General features: G+C 41.3%; 1 protein-coding gene across 2 annotated transcripts in view; it reads left to right on the top strand.

Annotated features, from left to right (window-relative positions):
• The first annotated feature begins 6,756 nt into the window (after window positions 1-6,756).
• Window positions 6,757-22,089, top strand: part of LURAP1L (leucine rich adaptor protein 1 like) — a 53,335-nt gene continuing 38,002 nt past the window's right edge. The window contains exons 1-2 of one of the 2 annotated variants that reach the window (XM_042913255.1): window positions 6,757-6,979; window positions 7,074-8,271. In XM_042913255.1, coding sequence (XP_042769189.1) covers window positions 7,960-8,271 — 312 coding nt within the window. In that variant the 5' untranslated portion in view covers window positions 6,757-6,979; window positions 7,074-7,959. Of the gene's footprint in view, window positions 8,272-22,089 lie in introns of both variants that reach the window. The other variant, XM_042913254.1, reaches the window with a different exon arrangement.

Raw genomic sequence — 22,089 nt, forward strand, 5'->3', positions numbered from 1 at the left:
TATAACTTGGGGCAATCCCAGCTTCCCTTCTTGAGGCCAGCAGACCATCAGGCAAGGGGCTTCACCTCTTGGAGCTTCAAATTAATCTTAATGTTACCAGGATTGGTAACATTTGTTTTTCTGGGCTGTTATAAGGAGTTCATCATACGATAATGTTTAAGACAGCTCCGCTGGTAGTCAGTGATTTTTGAGTTTCCCCTACTTTTTTTATCACCGTGAGTTGTGTTGCTCTCATTTAAAAGTGCTTTCTATTTCAAAAGGGTTCTTGCTGATGCATCAAATGCATATAATAATCAGTAACTATCCCCCTTAATATTTGGAGAACATCATTATAGTATTTATCTTTTATATAAGGCGCACATACCCAATGTGTCTCATTATGGTCACAGAAGTATTGTCATTGAATCATACCTCCTTCTGAAGGAAAACCACATTCTCAGTATCTCTCTCTCTCATTCTCTCTCCAATGTAGCAATGCTAGTTAATAGCTTAAGAAGGCTAACTTTCAACTGTCTAGTAATGCTCTTAAGTTGTAAGACTAAGATCCGCAATTCTAATATGGGGAGTTCTTGAGTTTTAACACCCAAATAATGTTAATTCATGTGTCTCTTTACATAGAATCTTGGCGATCTTTTTAAAATTAAAAAAAATATATGTAAAAACTTGTATTCCTCATTCTCTTTCTCCCAAGACTACTGGAAGGCAGTTCTACCTTTCATTTATACTTGTAACACCAAGACTAAGGAGAAGCTAGATACCTAGATATGGGCGAGGAATAATGTATTCAGAAGGCATTGCCAGAAATGGGCATTGATCATGAAGTCAGGGTATTCGAGTGGGTATTTTACACCATGTGCCACATCTGTGGGTTAAAACCCTTGCAGAAACTCACAGTTCTCTCTAAACTTCTTAGATATCATCTTCTCTGTGAGTGTTCAACATTGCTTTACTCTACCCTCACTGGGCTTCTTATTCAATGTGCTTGGTTTCCATGCTGTGTAAAAACCAATTTTTCAAATGATATCTGTGGAGTCATTTTCAAAGCAAATTCATAAGATTACCTCTAAACTAAGACCTAGAAACAGCATTCTTTTTTTTTTTTTTTGGCCTTTCATGTTTGTCTTGAATTTATACTATATATTGTAAGAGCCCACCTCAAATTCAATGTTAGATATCATCAAGATATTTGGTAAAAGATGTCAAATGTTGATTATAGGAATTATGCCTTTGACTATGACACTGTATTGCAGGATAAGGGTGTTTCTGATCAAAGTTTTCTAGCCTATAAAAGCATATTAAAAATATCTAATAGCTATTATTATCTAACTCACAGGTGATGATTAATAAAGGAGTAAACTAGACTATCATTTAAAAGATATAATTATTTATTTTTGAGAGACAGCACAAGCAGGGGAAGGACAAAGAGAGAGGGGGGGGGCACGGAATCTGAAACAGGCTCCAGACTTTGAGCTTTCCGCCCAGGGCCCTACGCAAGGCTCGAACCCATGAACCGTAAGATCATGACCTGAGCCGAAGTTGGATGCTTAACTGACTGAATCGCCCAGGTGCCCCTAGACTATCATTTTCAATATTTGTTGCCTGATGGAGGCAAAGTCTGTTGTCTGTTTCTTCCCTATGGGTTTCGCTGTGGATTCCAGTTCTTTCTTATTATTCATGGTCTCATGTCTGAGATGAACCCCCAAGATCAAATGCCATTCCACAGTGTTATGGGTTGAAATATGACCCCCTGCAAAAAAAGATATGCTGAAATCCTAACTCAATGCTACCTCAGAATGTGACTTTATGTGGGAATAAGGTTCTTGTAGTTTTATTTCTATTTATTTATTTATTTATTTATTTATTTATTTATTTATTATTTTTTTTAGAGAGAGAGGACACAAATGCGGGATAGATGCAGAGAGAGAGAGAGAGAGAGAGAGAGAGAGAATCCTAAGCAGGCTCTAGGCTCAGCATGGAGTCCAACACAGGGCTTGATCCCATGACCCTGAGATCATGACCTGACCCAAAATCAAGAGCCAGACAGACACTCAACCAACTGAGTCACCCAGATGCCCCAAGGTTCTTGTAGTTTTAATTTGCTAAGTTAAAATATACTGGAGCAGGGTGGGCCCTTCTTCTAGTGTCCTTAGAAGAAGAGAAAAATTTGGGCTCAGACACAGAGAGAAGACAGCCATGTGATGTTGGAGGAAGAGTCTGGAACTATGTTGCCACATGCCAATACTTGGACAACAAAAGCCGGAAGAGGTGAGGCAGGACCGTTCCCTAAGGCTTTAGAGAGAACAAGGCCTTGTCCACATCTTGATTTTGGACTTCTCGTCTCCAGAACTGCAAGACAGTACATTTCTGTTGTGTTAAGCCGCTCAGTTTATGGTATTTGGTTACGGCAGCCCCCTAGGAGACGGCCACACACAGTTTTATGAATTTCCAAATCATCCTGCTTTTGACTTTGGTACACGTTTCCCCAGTTATCACTTTGCCCAAACTTCAACCCACAAACTGCACTGCTTTTTTCTGACTTTGAATTTCTATTTCCTTTCTTAACTGTAATTAATGATCATCCTCCAATATTTTATGAACCGGAGGTGTACTGGGAGCACCTTTCAGGAGCAGATTGTTAAATTTGGGGGAATTTTGCAAGTGGATTGCTAGACTTAGCCATTATTTCAAAAATTACACTGTGTAAGCTTTAAGTTAGGTAACTTATGCTAAGACAAAGGGGATAAGTAATCAAAATGCATCTCTTCCTAATTATTTGACTGCATTTTACTACCATCTATGCTCTTGGGGCTATTTATGTCTCATGCATCTGTATGGTAGAAATCCTATTATAATGCTGTGCTGGGAGCCATCTTTTCTCAACTCACACTGGAAGCTTGAAATCAGCCATGGTGGGAGTACTTACACCAGGAGAACTATCGAAAGCTACAAATCGGTTATTTTTCCATTTGCAGAGAGCTAGGTATAAACATTTACCAGCACGCCTTTGAAACAACCCACAAGTCCACTCTAGAAGCCAACCTGGATGGCTACGGAGGAACTGACCAAGGCTAGCTTCACCAAAGAGATCACTCTTCTGGGCCCTGCTTGGCACCTTTCAGTAGGAATTCAGAAAAGCATGGAAAGAAAGTAAAAGCAAATAAAGGGCTCCATTACAAATAATGAAGGCAGAGAGATTTGACAGGGATTGTCGAGAGGGGATAAGGCAGACTTAGATGCTGGTGACCTACTTTTAGTATTGTCTCCTAAATCTCCAGGGAAGTGTTTAGCTGTGATTATAAATATTAATTAGATTCCAATCAGAGTACTATTTAAAGGATCTGTGCTCCTGGGGGAGAGACATTTTAGATAGGCAGATAGATAGATAGATAGATAGAGCAATATACACAGCATAAGATGTGTAAACTGCTCAGGGTGGTAATAAACTAGATGATTCTGCTTAGTAAAACAGACCCAACCCAGCTACAAAATTATAGGTGAATTAAATGGCCATAAGCAGGCAGGGTAAAGTCTTCACAGCTTTAACAGATATCTAATTCCACTGTGTGTGGATAGGCTCAACATTCTTTAGTTTTGCGATGACATCTTCCTTGTTAAGCAGTTCATCGGCCGAACAAAAACATTTATAGGAACAGCAGCTCTCCACATTTAAAGCAGAAATTCAAAGAATCTGTTACCCATGAAATAGCTACTTCCTAAAATTCTTAAGCGTAATTTGAGGCTGTTAGCTGGAGCTATTATCCTGCGCTGTGGGAAGTGGAGTCTCAGGTTAGAGACTGTGCCCCAGCGCTTGAACTCTCTGCCAGCAAGAGTGGGGAAAGCTGCAAACTTTCAATCAGTGCCAGAGAGAAGGTGAGAGGCCTTTTTTTTTTTCTTTTAACCACAATGCCAGCAGCAGATTAAGGAGTGGCATTACTCACACCACGCAAGGGCTGGCTGAGTCTACTTGGGCTGAAAGTAGTGCGTCCCCTACCAGGAAGCCTCCTCAGTGTGCACCACATCAGTCTGCTTCTGTGACTGAGGCATTCTTTGAGAACCTGTCATCTGGGTCCAACAGCGTTCCTATTTAATTAGCCACTAAGTTTCTTTTTGTTTTGGTTGGCTTTGTTTTGTTCTGTTTGCACTGACAAACAAGAGGCTCCCTTTCCTTTTCAATGAGCACAATCCAACTAGGAAGGAAAGTCTCTTCTTCTCCTCCACAGTTTAATCCTCATTCTCAGATTTCCTAGGCATTCTAAATAGAAAAAGAGAAAAAGAGAAAGGCCAATCCAGGTCACATTTACGGCAGTCAGAAAAAGAAGCATGAAAATCTAAAAAGTTAGATCACAAATAGGATGAGAACTATTTTTATAATTTTACTTTTCAGTAGATCAGGCTCAGGGAACCAGGCGCTGGTTGGAGATGGACAGGAAAGAGCAGGGAGGGTATGCTGTTATGAGTGACAGCTGGGGAAATAGGAAAAGGTTATCCAGAGAGGTTTCCCTCCCCCCCCCATTTCTCTCTGTTCTTCCTCTTATTCGTGATGACCTCACTCCCAGTCCAGATTCCCATCTTAGACCCACCACTGCCAGTTCTCAACAGCTGATTCCCCAGATCAAGATGTGCAATGAATCCACGGGGCTAACATACAAGGTTAGCAAGTGGTTCAATGTCTCATGCTTTTTTTTTTTTTTTTTTAATGATAGGAGAATCTTGCAAACAAAAAATATTCTCAAGACCCAAAGGTTTTGTTTGTATGTTTTGTTTTGTTTTGTTTTTAAAGACCCTTTTTTTTTTTTTTTGAACTTTTTGGGTAAGGAATGTCCTCATACCAGACCACATAAAAGTTAACACAACCTGTAAGAAGCCTAGTAAGGGTCCTGGGATTCTAATGTGTTTTGAAAATTAGCATTTTGACATTCAGAATGTGTCTATTTTATTTTTTTACTTTTTAAAGTATTTGTTTTGGGGAGGGAGTGCACGTACTCGCTTGGGGGATGGGGGGGGGGGCAGAGAGAGAGGGAGACAGAGAATCCCAAGCAGGTTCCACGCTGTCAGTGCAGAGCCTGGGGGCACAGGGCTCAAACTCACAAAGGGTGAATTCATGACCGGAGTAGAAATCAAGAGTCTGAAGCTTAACAGACTGAGCCACCCAGGCGCCCCCAGAATGTCTCTATTTTAAACTAAAATGTTATAAACCATTAAACTGAGAAAGCTGGAAAGGCTCAACATAACTAAGCTTTTCTTAAAATTTTTACCTTTGTTGTATATTCCACTAGCACAAAGTATTACTTTACATACAGGTTTTTTTCTTAACGAGGCCAGATTTATTTTGTAAACAAGAACCAAAAAGGGGGGTGACTATAGAGAGACATTTCATGTTTCGTAAACTATAGGAAACATTTATGTTTCATAAATTACAAGAAAAGTATAGCATGCCTTTGTGAGTTATCAGACTCTGGTCCTTCTTTGCCTTGGAGGGTTTTCATCTGGCTGTAAACTGGACCTACCGTCTTTCATATTTTATCAGACCTTACCAAACTTTCAATTCTAGTTTCCTCCAGTATCTGGCAGTAACGTTCCAAATGAGTGTTTTCATTTCTTCTCCCACCCTCCGGTGGTACAGCTACTGAGAACAAGAAGCTGACTACCCAGATCCTTAAGGGCATGCTACGTTATCTTCTATCTAAAGAAGTCATACAAGCTGAAGCTGGACACATACAGGGCTTATTTTTACTTTCAGAGAAGGTTTCTCTGCAGACATTCAAAATGAAAACATACATACATACGTACATACATACATACAAGTTTTCTATTTCTGAGTTATCAACCTCAGTATCAAATACCAGCTTTACTGTCCGTGACTCACAGCAAAGGAGGTGTTTGGTTTTTGTACAGTTACACTGATAATTTGACAATACACTTTTTAATTGACCAAGTACAAGCTAAACTATTGCGTTTGTAAAGCTATTCCTCTGGGCCCACCCTGTGCTGAACTTTGTGAGGGTTTGAAAACAACAACAACAGCAACAACAATGCACAAACTGCTCTTGAGGGAAGTACAAACCTTCCTGGATTATATGTCCATCCCAGTGCGGTTCTTATCTGATGAGTTTGTGGTTTTCCAAATTCAGGGCAAAGCACGTTGCTTTATCAGTGAGTTGAGATTTAGCATTGTTCTCCTTTGATTTCGTGAATGGTTGTTCCAACTTTAAAATGGGCCACTAAATTTACAACTGTTTTCTTCATTCATTTTTAAGAGTGAGAACTAACACACCAATTTCTGGCATGCTGATAAGAGAACTTTAGCAATTTTCTCCCTGGCGTGAAATATTTCATTCTGAAGGCCTGTGTTGTCTATCCTTATCACTCCTAGATGAGGCTCTACAAGAGAACAAACTCTGAGATGGGATCTGCCTACGTGCCAAGTATAAAACCCGAGCGATGTTTGGGAATGGAGCCCACGAAGGACCAAGAACACAAGTAATTATTTGTCCCCCCCAAATAGAGGAGCCCATATTTTCAAATATCCCAAAGGAACCCCCAAATCAACCTACTGAATTGGAAAGAGTATCCTCTAATTGAAGATCATTCACACAAACTCGATATTGAGTCCAACCTATAATCCACGTAGCCCATGGCAATTTACTGGGTAGTTTCTTATAAATAGATTATAAGCTTTGGGTATCTTCTGAGTAGTTGAAAAATATAGCTAAATTATCAAACACAACGTTTCACTAGCTCTGTTCAGTACTTTTTTTCCCCCCGATTAAAAGTGTCTCAGCAACTTCAGCCTTTTAAAATCCACCCCTACCTCCGCACTCGTCTAAATTATTCTGGCTACGTAAGTCTTCACTTCCGGCAGTGAAATACTGTAACATTTGGTAAGGTAATTCACTTTGGCCGGGCATTCTCACTGAACTTATGGTGAAACAGTTTCACTTTTTACTAGCGTACAAGTAGAAAAGGCTTCTTTCTAAAGGTAGACTTTTGCTGTGTGGGAAGATCGGGGGCGGGGAAGGACGGTCCATTTCAACTCATTCTTCTCCCTCCGACTTCTGTTAACTGTTTTAAAGGTTCTGGCTACCAGGTGACCTAACACCCCTATGAGGTACTTCGACCTAAAGCAGTTCGCTGAAACTCCTACTAACAGCAGGGCTGGGAACATTTCTATTGCTCTTCTTGCCTGGGATATACGGTACAAGGGTTGGCCGTGGTTTGGTCCACCTGCCAGCGGAGTTTAAAGTTTCCAAGGCTCAGAAGAACACAATGACTGGGACCAAACTGCCTAAATGAGAAGAAGGGAATTTCTGCTGCAAGGAGAAAGCCGTTAAACTCCCGCTAAGCTAACCACCTCTTTCACGCGGCCATGCACACGACCGACCTCCTCTTTCACTGACCAGGGATTATTTCTGCCAATCCAGGATATCCCGAAAGCTTGGAGACATATGGCTGGAAAATGAAACGACCCCGGAGTATGGCCACATCTTACTTTGTGTCGCGTGGTACCAGATGGGCAATCAGTGAATGAGGCAGAGATGTGAACGGACAGTTTTATAATGTGAATTTTCCCCCCATAACGCCAACAACCAGACTTCGTTTTCCCCCTCACTTCTTTGGGCTTATAATACTCGGATTTTCTCCTCTCTGCAATATCAATTGACTCAATTTTGCAGTGGGGTGGCCAAAAGGGAAGAGGATGAAGCGATCTCTAAAATCTTAGTAAGTGTCGGGGGAGCCACAGCACCCGGGAAACTGCGGCTGCGACCCGCCTCGTCCTGTGCGGATTTCAGGGTTGGTAACAGCGCAAGCGGTTATGGAGCGGACGGTGCACTCCATCCGCCGCCGAGGATAGAGACCCGGGCGCCGGGAGGGGTCGGTTCATTTCGCCGCAGCCTCGGAAGCCGCGGCCGCCTCTCCTCCGCTGCGTTTCATTACCATTATCCTCGTTCTTGAAAAGTCATGGAAGACGGCCCGCTGCCAGACCTCAGAGACATCGAGCTGAAGCTAGGGCGCAAAGTACCCGAGAGCCTAGTGCGCTCGCTCCGTGGGGAGGAGCCGGTTCCCCTGGAAAGGGACAGGGACCCCTGCGGGGGGAGCGGCGGCGGCGGCGGCGGCGGCTGCAGTAGCAGCAGCAGCAGCAGCAGCTGCAGCCTCCCCCCCTCCCTGTCGTCGTCCTCCTCGTCCTCTCCAACCTCTGGCTCCCCACGTCGTAGCCACTGCAGCGCCCTGGAGAGGCTGGAAACCAAGCTGCACTTCCTCAGGCGAGAGATGGTGAGTGCGGCGCGCCAGCTGTGGGAATGAGGGCCCCGCCGGAAGGTGGGGCGATCGGAGGAGGGGGGCGCGGGGAGAGGGCGGCGGACGCTGCAGAGCTGAGGGCAGGGCGCGTGGGCAATCCGGGGGGCAGAGGAGCGCGCGGGGGGCGCGCGTCTGGAGACTTGTTTACCCCGGACTTTGCTCGGCCAGGGTTTGCTAAGACGGCAGAGCCTGCTTTGCTCTGTGTACTCTGTGATAGCGCCGACTCCGTGCTGCAGACCCTGACCGTGTAGCTGCCGGTCCGCGGCCTCCCGCGCACCCTGCCCGCCGAGGGTTTGCAGTTACTAAGCCAGTCTGGGGGCTGCTGCGTGCCGTTCAGACTGTCGGTTCGAAAGGTGGCTCCATCCTTTGCACCCACAACAAAAAGGACTTCCTGGTTTGCCGAGAGGTGGCGAGGCAGGGTCTCCACCGGCGCTCCTTCCTGGCTCACTCTTGCACCCACTACCGCCCCCGCCCAGTGGTGCGGCAGCCGCAGCTGTTCCAAGGCCACCGTTCAGCTGATTCTCCACAGCTGGCTTTGAAAACAATGGCCCACTCGTCCTTGATGTCCTTAGGAATAGCTTGTTTCACTGTTTTGATCCTAGGGAGCAGGTGATCCCCAGGCCCAGGGATTTGCTAACGACCACTTCCTACCCTCTCCCCCTACCCCCACCCCAGTCCTCAAGCTGCAATTGTTTTCTGTGATGCTTGCAAACATTACCTTAAGAGTAAGACAATGAGACTAGTACAGGGTCTGAAAATACTTGTCATTCCGGATGTTCTTAAACGGGCAAACTTTAGTGGCCCTGAGCTCTGGGGCCAGACACTTGGCCTCTGTGAACCTCAGTTTATTTATCCAGTGAACTGGTTGGAGGAAATAATTCCTTCCTAAATCGTTTGAAGAAAATGACAAAACAACAGCATTTTCTACCAGCTTGGAGCGGAGGGAAGTTGCCACAGTGGTCGCAGTCAACCAGGAGGATGGCAAGGATTTTCCACCTAAAGGATCCTGTCTCCTAGGGCCTTGCATTAAAAAGTAACCAGAGGTGTTTCCCCTGGTTCCTCTCTTTCTGCATTTGGAACACTCAAGAGGTAATAAATTCCACAGCATAAAGTAATCTTGGCGAATATATAAGGGTAAAAAGCCAGTCTTCAGAGATCATGTCCTGTGTTCAGAATTTTCACCGTGTTCTCTACATAAAGGTGCTAGGATATACACTCTAAAAACCTATCTTAAGATCTTTAAAGTTGGTCTACCTAATAACTGTAGTTTTATGTAGTTTTATGTTCTATTTTCTTCCTACTTGGAGTGTTCAGATGTTGAAAGCAAATCACACACACACACACACACACACACACAAACACACACCTATCCATGTATAGGCATATATATTCATGCATCATGTATATTGCAAATTATTATTCTGTTCATGTTTCACTGTCTAACACACAGGTTATATATCTTACTTCTTCAAAAAGTACTAAGCATTTACTGTGGGTAAATGGGTGCTGAAAATACAAGAGCTTGTCTACTTAGGGCTCTCAAATCTCTTGCACTCATTTGCCATTTATTATTTGTAGTAAATTAAGCCAAGTGTGTTGAAGAACTCCAGGGGGGGCGGGGATCTGGTTATTCTCAACCAAGGACACTTTCTAGACTTATCTGTTGTTCTTAATGAAAATACCATAAGTGCAGTAAGACTGTGTTTTCCCCAAACCAGAACTTGCTGTGTATGATCAGGGTGTATTAATAAATACATTTTTAAAAAGCAAACAGAAACCACAATGCTATCAGCAGCAGATTGCTACCTTGACTGTTTGTTATATTTTCTATGTTTAACATCAGGATCTACAGAATTCACGCCAGACAGATGTTTTGTGTTCAAATTTGTGCTCCACAAAGAAAATAACATTAGCCTTGGGAGTTTAGAGAAAAGATTGGGACAGGTATATTCCCCTGCCAGTGAGACCCTTTTCCCCCATTTTACATAACTCTTTTGGGTGGTAAAAACCCCAGCTTCAGCATATCTGGGAAGCAACAGATTTGTTTTTTGTGTCAACTTGGCAGGTTTGTTATAAACACTGAGCAGGTGTTCTGCTGTTCTGCCTGTCTCCTCCCCACATCCCCATGTGGAGAAGTTAGGGATAGAGTGGAATATGACTTCTTAATTGTGATTTCTTATGTGCTTTTCTGCCCTATACTATGTGCACTGAGTTAACCTCCTTGGTATTAAGCATGACCCCACATTTCATGTTTATTACTTTTAGTTCACACATTGTTCTTCTGGATTGTCTGGAATTACCAGGCTTTGGGCCTGCCCTTGGAACTCTCTCCCTAAGAAACACCTGAGCCATGCACAAACCTTTCTAGAGACTTCCAGGAGTTAAGCCTCCCTTCTTTTCCTGTTAGATGGTTGTGTATACCATTGACACAATATAGCATAGACTTGAAGGGAGGTAGTCTGAACACAAAGTTCTTTACATACACATGAGTTTATGTAGCTTCTCTCACCTCCTTTTATGCTTTCATGGATCATTTCCTTCTCTCTTATTTGAGACAGATTTTCCCAGTATGTGAAGTATTTTTATGTTGAATTTAGAGATCAGGAAATTTAACAATACAATAAACAAACACAGAGATATACCTCGGAAATTTCTAACGAGATTGGAAAGAGATGTCAGGCCTCTTGTACAAAGTCTGCCCAGTATGTGTTCACTACTTTTCTGTTCAGAGCGTTTTATTTATTTTTTTTAATGTTTATGTATTTGTTTTCAGAGAAAGAAAAAGTGTTTTTCCAATATATGTCAATAATCTCTGTCAAAACCTATGTTGCCACATTCTGGTTCCAGTCAGTTCTGGGTTATGTCAAGATGACTGCTAATCTTCACATGATACAATGCCATCATGAAAACTGCTATGGAAATACTATGTTCTAATTTCTATATTTTTGGGGTTTGTTCACATCACAGCTGTGTAATGCAGCAAATAGAATAAATAATCTCAAGCTAGTTACCGATCCTTTCTAGTACCCCACCAAGTTCCTCAAATCTTGCTTTAATAAAGTTTCGAGGCAATACCCAGGACTAGACACAAACACACGTATACTCAGACAAATGCATACATGATTATTAGCAGAACATAAATCAAAATGTCAAAGATTTTAAGAGTGGTAGACTTATATTTGGTTTTTGATACTTTCTCTCATGGATCGTTTCTAATTCCCTCCACCCCCCGTTCAATGGCTTGCTGACTTTGTAATAAACAGTTATATTCTCTCGAAAAAAAAATTCATTAAATTAACTTCGCAGTTGCTTTGGATATGCTTCAGAGTAGGCTAGGAGATTTCTTGTTCCATACATGTTGATCTATAGATCACTTGTTCTATAATTTAGTCATCTTTCATAACTTCACAGTTTCAACAATATTTTTCCTATTTTATCACTTAGCTATTTTTTAAAGTTAGACAAAAGTTTAAGCAAAACCCCTTATGTATGTAATTGAGAATCTGTACAGTGGAAGGCTCCTTCCTGGATGAGGTCACAAGTTAGTGGAAAAGATAAAATGGGAGTATCATTTGGCCAGAGAAAGATTGCAAACTACCAGGTCAGCAGGTGCCCGATGCCATAGCAGAGATCAGGCTATCAGGGAAAGTGAGGAGATTTCTGACTGCGCCCCGGGCAAGGAATTGAAATTGCTGATAATGATACGAAGTAAGGGGCTTAATATTAGGGACAAAGACATCAAGGAGATGAGGAAATCTGATTCCTAACAGTGGCTTCTTCTGCGATTATGCACATGGAGTGTCATTATACTTACCTAAACCTGACAAACAAATCTTGTTGAAACATGTTTCCTTACACAGTGGCTCGAAAATTGACAGAAGTGAACACAAAGGCACTCGTGTCATTCTGCTAGAAACACATAGACACAATTTAGAGAATTTATACCTACCTTGAAAACAGTGACATTTCCAAAACCTGATGGAGCCCCGCCCTGTACCTAGGAATGTATGTTGAATTACTGGCACATACTTGAAGAACACTTTCTGACCAAAGAGAATTCCTTTCCATTGCACTCAAGTTGCACAACCATACTGCCCTGATACTGTGAGAGACCACAAATATCGTGAGATTTTTTTTTTAAGACAGATTATGTTCATTTCCATGACAGCACAAAACCCGTATATTTAGCTTTCCATTTTGTAGTTAATAAGTCACAATTAAAAGAATTTGTCACATTTTTTTTTAATGTTTACTTATTTTTGAGAGACAGAGTCTGAGCGGGGGAGGGGCAGAGAGAGAGAGAGAGAGAGAGAGAGAGAGAGGGAGACACAGAAGCAGAAGCAGGCTCCAGGCTCTGAGCTGTCAGCACAGAGGCAGATGCAGGGCTTGATCTCACGAAACATGAGATCGTGACCTGAGTCGAACTCAGATGCTTAACCGGCTGAGCCACCCAGGCGCCTGATTTCTGGTTTTTTAAATACTGCTTCTGAAATGGGGATTTATGGCTGGAGTCTCTGGAGTCCCTGAGTACTTGTTACATTCTTGTGGTGTTTTTTTTTGTTTTTTTTTTTTTTTCTTTGAAGGATGTTCCTTTTATTTTTCTTTAGAGGTTATTCTTCACTACTCAAGTGGTAGGCTTCTGGTTTGGTGGAATCTTCATGGGTTTGGACCTAGACAAGCTGGGACTCTGGCCAAGTCTAGAGCAAGTCGAGATACAAACCAGGAGAGCCCAGCCGGCTGCCAAGGCCCTGTACCCTCTCCCTCTGGAGACTCTTAGCCCATCTTCCCAGACGGAAGGCCTGTCTAGCCCTCAGTGGCTCTGTTTCTGCTTTTGGCTTTGTGCGTGGCATTGAGAAAATTATATAACCACTCAAGGATTCCACTTTCTTGTTAACATAGGGAAAAAAAAATCTCTATGTAGGCATTGTAAGAATTCAATGAACTAATACAAGAAAATGAACAATTACATAGGCATTCAAAACAGTAAGGACGATGGCAGTAAGAGGTAGTATGTCAATGACACGGCTGTCCTGTTGATCTTCTACAAGTAGCTGCAGATGGGCAGTGTGGTTTGGGGACTGATTAAAGTTTAAGCATCTCCTCTGCTTGACTATCACAGCACCTCCCGCGTCACTGTTCCAAGGAGACACTATATTTCTATATAGAAGTGAAAAAGAAATACGTGAGGCCTTTCCCTAGCTTCAGTCCGACTGAAATGTCGATTTTGATTTCAGACTCAACATTTATGAAGCACGTGCTGTGAACTAAGCCCTCTGCAGTGTGTGGGTAGCCTAGGCTAAGGAGCTGTAAGAACCTAATTTTGGGGTTAGCCTAGGAAGTCTGAGAACAGAGACTAGTATTTGGTTCTTTAACAACAAAAGCTTTCTAATGGGCAAAGCACCATGCATGTATCATCCCAGTGAAACCTTATAATAATCTTAACTAAATATAATTTTCATATCTACGTTGTAGGTAAAGCGTTGCAGATAATTGTCAATGCTCAAGACACAGTAAAGAGACGAGCTAGGTCAAGGTCAGAATCTGAGCTTTAAACCATGATTGTGCTGTTACTTCTCATGCTTCGGAATATCTTGATGCCCATGGTGACACCCGAGATGATATACTCTTCCAGATTTTTAAAACTTTAAACATGTTAAACTCTGTGTTTATTTACTGTGGGCTCCCTCTCACGAGTAACATCCATAGACCATCCCTGTGTCAGACTTGGATGACTTGGCTCCAAGGCTTGGATGAACACATCCAAAAGTCACCTGGTTCCCAGCAACTGTACCCTTCCTGTCACCAATATCTTCATAAATACCTCCTCCCACTCCACAAATGCTGCTAGGGAAGGATTCTCTGGACCAGTTCAAGACCAGAGCTCAGGAGTGGAACTCAACAGTGTTCATGACCTACACTTTTAAACGCTTCCAACTGGTCGCATTTTGGTTCTCTGAGAGATTCTGTTCAGGATGAGGTTGGATCTTAGGTAACCCACTAGAAAGAACCAGAAAACCGGGAATTGTGACACCATCTTGTGTCCATTTGAGCAGCACCTTCAAATTGCTGTTCTTCTGACAGGAGCTCTGTGATCCTATGTTTCTGCGGTGGTACCAGTTGCACAGCACTGTGCTGGGACTTCCCACGTTGGGTGGCTGAACCGCACTGATCCAGATGGAGCCCAATGTAAATTGTATTGATAGATTTCACAAGAAACAAGGTTATGTTTTCAAACATACATTTCAAACACCTCAGTCTAAGACTTAAAAATAAAACCTGAATAATTCATTTTTTAATGTTTTTTATTTATTCTTAGAGAGAGAGAGAGAGAGAGAGAGACAGAGAGAGAGAGAGACACAGAATCTGAAGCAGGCTCCAGGCTCTGAGCTGTCAGCACAGAACCCAACGCGGAGCTCGAACTCAGTCTGCAAGATCATGACCTGAGCCAAAGTGGGACGCTTTACTGACTCAACCACCCAAGCGCCCCAGTTCGTTTTTTTAAAGGGGAATAAACATTGAGCTAGATTTTCATACATAGCTATTATTATGTTCCTTTCACAGAGAGGAAAACTATTGTTTCTGGGGCTGGGATGGGGGGAGGTGAAATCATTTCACTAAGTCACTAAGTGGTTTCCCAGCCTTCCATTCAAACAAGAACCTCTGTGAGCCTGGTTATAGGCTGGATCCAATTCACTCCCAAACCCTACTGTGTCTAGGTACCATGGAGAATGCCCGTTTATTACCAATGAACATTTTTAGAGAAATTTCATCATAGCCACCAATGGATCTTTTGGTATTCCTTTAAAAATGTTATTGCTTTCTTTTTTAGAAGTTAACATCTGTTTTCTCATTATAAGACTTCCAGAAATATATTATAAAAAGAAAAAAAAAGTGCCCTTTTACCTTCCCCCCAGACACCACACCTCCTCCTTATTACTCCACACCCCAAGGGAATCACTCATCTGCTGACAGTTTGGTGTGAATCCTCTCAGGTCTTTTTCTGTATCTTTGCCAGCATATAAATGGTACATATATGCTTACATAAATTTGGTGTGTGTGTGGATTGGATTTTGTTTTCCTTATTTTACATAATAATCTTTTATTATATTACCTGACATTTATTGGAGGGTTACGGTATGCCAGTTAGCATTCTAAACAGGTTTGATGTATTATGGTATTTCTTTCTCACTCCTCACCCACTTTTGAGGTAGGCACTGTGGGATGTTAGGTAATATAAACAGATTCCTGACATCTTAAGGAATTTTTACCTAGGAGACACCTGGACGACTTAGTAGGTTAAGTGTCTGACTTTTGATTTTGGCTTAAGTCAGGATCTAACGATCGGTTATGAGATCGAGCCCCGTATTGGGCTCCGTGCTGACAGAGTGGAGCCTGTTTGTGATTCTCTCTGTCCATCTCTCGCTGTCCCTCCCCCTGTGCTTGCTCTCTCTCACTCAAAAGAAAGAAATGAAAAATAAAAAAAAAAAGAAATTTTTACCTGGTTAATTTTTATCTTATTCCTTCACTTTTATAAGCAACCTAATTAATTACTAATCAGAAAGAAAAGTAGTTACTTCACTTTTCATAATAACTGATTATCCAACTTGTAACAGTTCTTTTACAAAGTAAATTCTGCTCTTAGAAATCGGACTTAGACTAGTCTTCGATTTAAGAAATAACAAAGTCTTCCAATTGGAATGTACTCATCTTCAATCACATACCGCTTTTTAAAAAAATACCTATTTGGAAAGAGAGAGAGAGAGAGAGAGAGAGAATGAGTTGGGGAGGGGCAGAGACAGAGAGGGAGAGAGAGAATCCCAAGCAGGCCCCATGCTCTCAGCATAGAGCCCGACTTGGGGCTTGATCTCATAAATCGTGAGATCATGACCAGGGCTTAAATCAAGAGTTGCTTAACCAATGGAGCCACCCAGGTGCCCCTCACATACCATGTTAACATAATCTTTTTACTGAGTTTTTTCCTGGTGATAATGATATAAATACAAACTCTAAAATTTGGATCTAAAGGCTAACAGTCATAAAGCGATCCATGCCACATGGAGAAGGCAGAAGGGCAACCCACGGGTTTCATGTGCCTTCAGTCTTCATGGCTTAAAGACATCTTCGATTTTTTTAAAATTTTTTTTTAACGTTTATTTATTTTTGAGACAGAGAGAGACAGAGCATGAACCGGGGAGGGTCAGAGAGAGAGAGGGAGACACAGAATGCGAAGCAGGCTCCGGGCTCCGAGCTGTCAGCACAGAGCCCGACACGGGGCTCGAACTCACGGACTGCGAGATCGTGACCTGAGCCGAAGTCGGACGCTTAACCGACTGAGCCACCCAGGCGCCCCCAAAAAAACATCTTTGATTTTTGTCAGATACTGGAACGTTCGTGATATTCCAAGAGATTAGACATAATCGGAATACTTGAGTTCTCAATTAAAGAAATGATTCATATCTTTCAAATTGACTCTTGCAAACAAGTGATGTTTAAAACTAAAACTATAATATGTCACTGACTAATAATCCCTCTCTCTGCAGGTCTATGCAGTGGAAAGCTAGAAGACTGGGCAAGCAAGGAATCAGGGCATGAGTGAAATAGGAATGTGATTATGACCTGGCACTGCTGGACCCAGGGCTTCATTTGGCAATTTCAGGACAGGACCCTCTTTGATTGGGTCTGCCAGCATGGCCATTACAGCTCAGCCTATAATTCTGATACATTTTATTATTCACAGTGCTTGTTAATCCTGTCAGTCTGGAGATAGCCACATTGGACTGTCTTTAGGGGTGAGTTCTCGACCTGACCTGTGATGTCTTATGATTGATTTCAGATTTTCATAGGATAATCACTTCCCTTCCATCACATTCACAGGCATGTCCCCACCCCTCTACTATCAGCATAGCGTTGCTTTTGTAGAATAGTTTTTAATTTAACAAATTCACTAGATAATGTGTGTGAGCTACAAAATCATTAGCGTTATCTATTTTTAATTACAATTATGGAATGTTCTCTTTTTTCCTCTGTATTTAAATTAGGACACCTGAAGTGAGCTAGAATTAAGTCTTTGACTTTCCATATATTTGACGGGCAGAATAAAATTGTCCTATTCATACCTATCACCGTGAGTAAATTCACAAAAATGTAACACCAGCATCCCAAACAGTGAGCTATGTCGGTTATAACTCTGATTGCTGGCATAGGCTATTATTCTAATAGGTTCCCTGATTTTTTTTCTTTTGCAAAAGTTGTCTATATCATTGTTGTTTTATTGTTAACCAAACAAAGCATGAGATCAAAGTTGAGAAGGAAATGTCTCTCCTCATGCTGATTGAAGTCCAATTTTCAAGGCTGTTAAGTTCAGAGATCTACCTATAGTTCGTTTGCTGAGATTTTAATCATAAATAGCTACTATTGACTTTTGATTGGTATGAAATTAACTGTGTTTCCAGGTTTTCTCTTAATTTCATAAAATGTAAAACTTATTAAAATGATACTAAACATGCAAACTGTATAATAGGACCTGAAGTGGAAAATATAAGTTCCCCGCATCCCTTTTCCCAATTCTCACTCCCTAGAAATAACTGCTATGAATAGTATTCCGTGTGTCCTAAAATTTTTCTGAACATATGCAAGCATACGTGTAGTTTTTTGTTTTTTGTTTTTACCTTTAGCTATAATTATAGGTACCTATTTGGAAAGATATATGTATGTATAATTTTAAAATTGAGACTCTTTGGAGCTCATGTTGCAGCTAGATTTCTAGATATAGCAAATACTCTGGTTTATATCAAATATGACGTATATTTGATGTGTGTATATATAACATATGATGTGCGCATGTTCATATACACACTTTGCTTCAAAGCACAATTTACATTGTGGCCACTTTGGATAAATTACTGTCAAGGACAGAAGTTAGAAAGAGTCACTCTATTTGTATACAAAGATTGCAGTTGATGAGATAAAGAAACAGAGTCAATAATCTCTAGAAGTAGAATAGAGCATCATAAAACCCTAGGGTGGGAAGAAACGTCCGAGTTCATCTAGACCAATTCCATACTATCACCCTAACCAGTGGTCATGCATTCTTTGCTTGAACGACCTCAGGGATGAGAACTTCATTGGCTCCCAAGGCCGACCATTCCATTTCCAGACACTTCCGTCCATTTATATTTGTTACTCGGCCCTTCCGGTTGCTCATCAAAAGCAACCTCTATGATCATTCACCACAGGGAGGAATTTTCCAGCGTGTGAGCCTCCAGCTGTGGATTTATAATTTAAGATGAAAGCATTTTCAGGTACGAAGTGCAACAAAAGGTCAGTGAGTTTCTCATAGGTTTGTGTGTATGTGGCTAAAATAAAGGACTTTCTTGCCTTTGTTGCAAAATGAGAAGAGAACAGCAGTGCAGCGCATTGCTGAGGATGGAGAGAAATGGGTGCCGTCCTGTACTGCTGCTGGGAGGGTGCACTGAAGAAACCGTGAGAGGTAACCTTGATGCTGTACTAAAAGAAAAAGCAGAAAAGAGAATCTCCTTGACATAGCAGTTCTGATGCCAGTGATACTTAGGAGAAATATAGAAATTTACCCCGAGGAAACAATAATGGATTTGTTCAAAAATTTAGTTTATATATTTGGTATTCTGTGTGACTGAAAAAACTGGAGTAATCTGAATGATAAATGACAGTAGGTTATTTATGTGTGTGTGATAGAACCTTATGTAGCTATTAAAACTGTGTTGCAGAATTGTTTATGGAAGAGAGAAAGTGGTTATGGATATATTCATGTATAGAGTAAAAGGCTGAAATGAAATACCATCCAGTGTTAACCGTGGTATCATAAAATGGTGGGTTTATGGGTGTCTGTTTTTGTTTCTCTGTTGAGTTCTTTTGTTTTAAATATATTTTTTTAACGTTTATTTATTTTTGAGACAGAGAGAGACAGAGCATGAACGGGGGAGGGTCAGAGAGAGGGAGACACAGAATCCGAAACAGGCTCCAGGCTCTGAGCTGTCAGCACAGAGCCCGACGCGGGGCTCGAACTCACGGACCGCGAGATCGTGACCTGAGCTGAAGTCGGCTGCTTAACCGACTGAGCCACCCAGGCGCCCCGAGTTCTTTTGTTTTATCCAGTTTCTCCACACCAAGTATATATTGTATTTTGATAAGAAAAAAAATTATAGGTAGATAGAGTTTTTAAAAAAATAAAAATCAAAGAGTATGGGCTCTAGAATAAGGTAGAGCTGATTCAAGGAATCACGGCTCTTCCTTTAACCAGTGCTATGGTTTTAAGCACCTAATGAGTTTAATATTATGTAAAGTAGCTGGGATTCTGCCTGCCAAATAGTAGGCACTTATTAAACATTGATTTTTTTTTTTTTTTTGGTCCTTCCATTTGATGAATGACTTAACTCTTTTGACGCTTATAGGAAAGGATGAGACTAGAATTTTTCCTGCTATTCATCTTTCCCTTTCTTCCTTTTCTTCCATTTCATAGAAGAAGGGACATGGCAATATATAAAATAACTTCTTGTCTTGCATGTACCTCATCTGAGTTGCTAAATTTGGCATTAGGCGTCCCTGCACAGAAATGATACCTGAAATGATTAGTGCCCAAGGGAGAACTGGCCACTTCAAACTCTGGAACATCCCCTCTGTAGAGCAACGTAAATTAACAACCAACTGCCTCCTCAGGATTTTAGTCGTAGTGGCTGATTCAAATCATGGACAAGTCCACATTAAGAAGGTAATGGAATTGACAGCTACTCTCAGAAATACTTGCAAAGCATTCCACAGTCTCTCCACATGAGCTAATGGGAACGTTATGCCTCTTGCCAGAAATAGGTGGGTAGAATATATTAGCACTCAGATAGATGTTCACATAGAGAGGAAATTAGTTCTTGCCCAGAATGCAGAAAAGGATTAGAAATAATTGATTATAGACAGAAACCTTTTTAGGATTTCCCAAGAACCACAGGCGAGAATCTGAAACCATACTCTAGGCTTCTTCCATTTTTAAATCTGATGACAAAATTGTCAGGAAATAATATACAAGGAGCCACCAAGTAGAACTTAATTTAATCACATGGATCAGTGATTTTTGGTCACACTATAACACTTAATGATTTAATGGTAGACTAAATATCGTGCATTGACAAAAATCTTCCCATAGTGAAAGCACGTTATTATTTAAAATATGTTTATGAAAATAGGGGGACATGGGTGGCTCAGTCGGTTAAGCATCCGACTTCGGCTCAGGTGATGAACTCACGGTTTGTGAGTTCAAGCTCTGCGTCAGAGCCCGGAGCCTGCTTTAGATTCTGTGTCTCCCTCTCTCTCTGTCCCTCCTCCCGCTTTCACTCCGTCTCTCTCTCTCTCTCTCTCTCTCTCTCTCTCTCTCTCCCTCTCAAAAATAAATATTTAAAAAAAATGTTAAATATGTTTATAAAAATAAAGTATATTTATAAGTCTCTGGGGCTAAAGATTTCCACAGAGTGAAAGTCTTGACAAAATTCTGTATACGTGACTTCATTTGTCATTTTCCTAAAATTAGGCTGTATATTCCAGCTTTGTTAATAATATTGCTCATTATCTTTTTCCCTCCTCACTATAATCATGTGAGCAGAGGCTGTGACTAATCAATCCTTGTATTCCTTAATGGCCAGACAAGTATTTAGGGACCCCCATTTGTTAAATGTGTGAATTAAAGTACACTTTAGGCCTGCTTCTAATTTTTGTGTTTGGAACACATTAGCAACATTTCCTTTTTGGATTGGAACATAGAACCTCAGTCCATCCTCTGTATCCCACCAGCCAAACCCAGTCACAAGGAATGTAGGTCCTTGGTTAAAAAAAGAATAAAATAACTTTTCTCCAATCTGTTGTTGTGATGAAAGAAAAGGAAAGGAAAGGAAAGGAAAGGAAAGGAAGAAAGAAAGAAAGAAAGAAAGAAAGAAAGAAAGAAAGAAAGAAAAAAGAAAGAAAGAAAGAAAGAAAGAAAGAAAGAAAGAAAGAAAAGGAGAGAAAGAAAGAAAGAAAGAAAGAAAGAAAGAAAGAAAAGGAGAAAGAAGGAAGGAGGGAGAAAGAAGGAGGAGAGAAGGAGGAAGGGGGGGAAGAGGGGAAGAGAGAAAGAGAGACCGAGAGGGAGAGAGTGAGAGGGAGAAAGAAAAGAAGGGAGAGAGAAAGAAAGGAAGAGAGAAAAAGAACGTTTCTGCCTGCTTAGAGGTGGTACAGCAAAATTTCCTCTTGGTCCCAGGACCTGCTCTATCCTTAGATATTGTCAGTCTCAGGAAACATTATTCCCAGGAGTAGTAGCTGAACCTAAAACTGAAAAGAGTTGTTTTTCTTCTCTGATAAGTAAACAAAGAATGTACACACCTTAGATTTTTGTCATCCTCTTTTCCTGCTTGGAGTGAGCTTTTGAAGTTTCGGAGTGAAAAGAAAGAACTTTAAAGAAAAGGAAAACATTCTAGTAACATTATAGTCTAGTATTCCATGTGTAGTATATTAACGTATGGTCTGGTTTCTGTGGTGTTGGTTGAAAATAATGATCATTTAATTTGGCAGCCTAAATCCGTACATGGGTAGCATTAATCACGAGGGCATGAAGTCTCTGACTATGCCTGACACAGCCCTCGGTATAGACTTGAAAACTGATGAGTACAGTGTGACTCGTGTCTGAGGGGTTTGCGATACTTGTCTAGATGGGTATACATGTCCAGGTGGGTAAGCTGCATGAACAGGATGACGAAGGCTAGGCTTCTTGAGTGCTTTTCTAAGATTCTAGAATTGAAA

This window comes from Panthera leo, chromosome D4, assembly GCF_018350215.1.
Source record: "Panthera leo isolate Ple1 chromosome D4, P.leo_Ple1_pat1.1, whole genome shotgun sequence".
Classification (NCBI taxonomy): domain Eukaryota; kingdom Metazoa; phylum Chordata; class Mammalia; order Carnivora; family Felidae; genus Panthera; species Panthera leo.